Genomic DNA, 3,219 nt, shown 5'->3' with positions numbered 1-3,219 from the left:
CGCCTCGGCGCCGTCGACGACCTCAACGGCCTCTGCGTCTTCCTCGCCTCCGACGCTTCCGGCTTCATGACCGGCTCCAACGTCCTCATTGACGGTGGCTACTCCTGCTACTAAGGTCGCTCTCCTCTGGATAAAGAAATTCTGGCGGATAGAAAGCTTGGTTTCGGATATACCCTAGAATCGGTTCAGGCGTTACAGGTTGGAGCTTTGGGAACAAGCTCGGAATCACAGTGGTTTTTCTTGACTCGTTGACATAAAAAGAGAAGCCGATTGGGTCGCATTAGCGTTCTTAATACTCACTACCAGATCCTTTTGTGGTCTGTCATACCATACTGCGTTGTTCAGTCTCGTTTGTCGTGTTTTTTGTCTAATTACAGCGGAAGATGAATGCGAAGCGAGCGTCCACTAAACTGATCAAGCTCGCTCCGCCAGCTTGTTATAGTGTCCTGACTACAAACAACATGGTCAAAACCTCGATTGCGGTGCCGATATTCTATGATTTTGTGTCTTACGAAAAGCTCACGACCTCTCTGCTATGTCCAAGTCGCGATCATATCGAAGATACCTCAACACGACGCTCTAGCAAGGTTGGCTCGCTGTACCTCTGATTTATCTCCTGGTCTGTATGTACGTTGGTGGTCGGAGGCCATGGCAGTCCTTGGGAGACTGAGGGTCGACTGCACGCCACTCTAAGCCGGGGCCAGCTTATTGGGAGACTAACTTGTTGCCGCAGGCTGAGAGTCTCCAGGGCGGATGACATGCTCCAAGGCGAGCTCGAAAGAGACAAAGTTGATGATATCAAGGCTTAAGAGCAGCAACTCACAACCCAGATGCACTGCTCGTGTATATGGGATTATCGGCATCAGTCTCACTCAAGCTTCCAAGCCATTCACTGACAAGTCTTGAGTGTCCAGGGGCGAAGGTACAGAAATGGACTATCGATTCCAAGGGCAATACACAGCACACATGGACGGCATGATGCGTCGACATACCCTTCCATGTACAGGTTTACTTACGACCTGGAAGCACAATCCCCGCGCTGGGCATGAAACTGCGTCTCTCCAGCGGCATCAGTCGTAGTTCAATGTGTTAGGGTTCTTCCATTGACGCATTTCGCCAGCCAAACACTGAGCAAGGGTCACCAGATGCCAGAAGCCGTGGGGGAGTTCTTGCTATTCCTCTTCAAATCAACACGGAATGGATCCATGTCCCGGCCTCAAATAGCACTGTAACAATTCTCTCCGGGGACGAAGACAGCTAGCATGGCCTTAGAGGCCACAGCTGGATTCGTTGTAGCGCATACAAGGATGGCGTCAGCACACTGAATGCAGGTGTCTGTTTCTTCAAGGAGCCGAGGTCAGAAATTTGATGCTTCTGAACAAAGATGGATCCAAAGAACAAAGTTTCGAGCTCTCCTACCCTCTATCACGTGAGGTCAATTCACGCCAAACTTCTGGTATCGTTGTCAAACCTCACGTGCGCCCTGCTATCTTCTAGTAAATATCCTTGAACCATCACTCCCTCCATAGCAGTGGCACAGGGCTATTTATTCGGGAAGAACAAGATTGAAGAAGCACATGCTGCGAACTCTAGCTGTAAGCTGTGACGTGTAAGCTTCGCCTGGCCGATGCATACACAACCCGGCTTTCCACAAGGCTCCAGTTCCGATACTGTTGGCCCTAGTCAAGCGCAGGGAACTTCAAAGAATGCAGAGGCAGTTAGAAGTCGTTCCTCAAACCTCATGCGTTGCCCGACCTTGAGTTTTCAGGAGGCCTGGTGTGCTAGAGCCAGGTGCCGTGCCTCGGCTTCCAGGTTTGCACCGTACTCCATCTAACGAGGGTCACTGTCTATCCACAGCGACAGCCTCACAGCTCCGTGATCGTGCTACAGAACATGCTCGCGCGTTTCGCTAAGTTTACCAAGCGATGAGGCTCAGTTACCCAGAAGAAAGGCCCTACCGATCTTGATTACGATTAACATGCGAGCGCATCAAGTCAGGTACACAGGCCCCGGCAATCACAGTAGATTTCGGGAAACTTCGTCGCTGCCTGAAGTCAGCAGTAAAGCATCTCATTTCCTTCTACGGGAGAGGTAGCTATCGAAATGGGAGTCCATTTATCCATCCGTAGACCCAACACTCCAAGAGGCGAAGTCAAGATAGTTCCCCGGCCCCACCAAACGTGGCGTATGATTCAAAGCCAATTTTGCTTCATTTCCGTACAAAGTGGAGATCAAACACATGGGTTATCGGTGGTATCAGCAGGGACAAGCTCCTTCTCGAAAAAAAAAATAGAGCTAAGCAGCGGGACATGGCGCGCTCTCACGAGCAGAAGAGGGGGGAGGGGGTGGCTCGTGGACCTCGGCGTGTCTCGTCCACCCACAGCCAAAAGTCATAAATAATATTGATGAATGTCGTCTCTTTTCGTCGTCGCAGGTTGTTCCTCGCCGTCTCTTCGGCGACCTCTCATGCCAATAGGGAAAACCCCTAGAGTCGTGGCCTCCAACATCGTCCCATCTAAAACGGTTGGATGACTGCCACATACACATCCAGAAAGTCAGACGAGCCGCCAAGTCAGATTGGGGTGATGCCCTGTCGCCTGCATGCTGTGCTTTCGGTGAAAAATAGAGAAAACGAGGCGAGCTATGCGCCTGTCACAAATCGCTGTGGTGCGTACTCATCAAACGCGTCGAAAGTCAAAAGAGGTAGAAAGAACAGCCATGCAGACTTGCTGAAAGCTGCCTGACAGGAATAGTGGACCAGCATCGGCCCAACGCACTCGCTATGCAGAGCCATCATGTCGGAGATGTGGCAGGGCGTCGAAAAATCGCAAACGTCGAGTTAAGCATTGTTGACAAGCATGCCGTATACTTTCAGTATACTTTGGGTAAACGAGAAATGGGTGCAAGGTGGTGTGCCATGCTAGCGGAACTCCCTTGCAATCTCGGAGGGTCGAGAGCTTTTCCAGAAAGTAGCGTGTGACAATCTGGAAGTATTCCAAACCGCGTTCCGTGGGACCCGTCGTAGGGGAGCTGGGGTTTGTGGCACAAAAGGCTGCTTCTAGTTGGCTTTCCTTGCTTTCTCCTGCTGTCGTGCTTCACGTGCGGCACGCACAAGAGGAGAAAGCTGTGCGAGGTCAACGCACTGCTTCATAAAGTCATGCTGGAAGCTGTTAGCCACGATGCCATGAAAAATCTACGGGGACGCAGCAGGGAAGTTAT

The 3,219-nt window shown here is 51.3% G+C and overlaps 1 protein-coding gene across 1 annotated transcript in view; it reads right to left on the bottom strand.

The window, feature by feature from the left end:
• Positions 1-2,920: 2,920 nt before the first annotated feature.
• The window catches only part of VDAG_05525 (serine/threonine-protein kinase MST20), a gene marked incomplete at both ends in the record, with an annotated part of 2,415 nt that continues 2,116 nt past the window's right edge, over positions 2,921-3,219 (bottom strand). Inside the window, one exon of the mRNA XM_009652420.1 lies at positions 2,921-2,957. Within this exon, the coding sequence (XP_009650715.1) occupies positions 2,921-2,957 (37 nt within the window). The remainder of the gene's footprint in view (positions 2,958-3,219) is intronic.

Source organism: Verticillium dahliae, genomic scaffold (assembly GCF_000150675.1).
Source record: "Verticillium dahliae VdLs.17 supercont1.10 genomic scaffold, whole genome shotgun sequence".
Lineage (NCBI taxonomy): Eukaryota > Fungi > Ascomycota > Sordariomycetes > Glomerellales > Plectosphaerellaceae > Verticillium > Verticillium dahliae.
The sequence above is the reverse complement of the archived record's forward strand: the minus strand, read 5'-3'. Positions and strand labels throughout refer to the sequence as shown.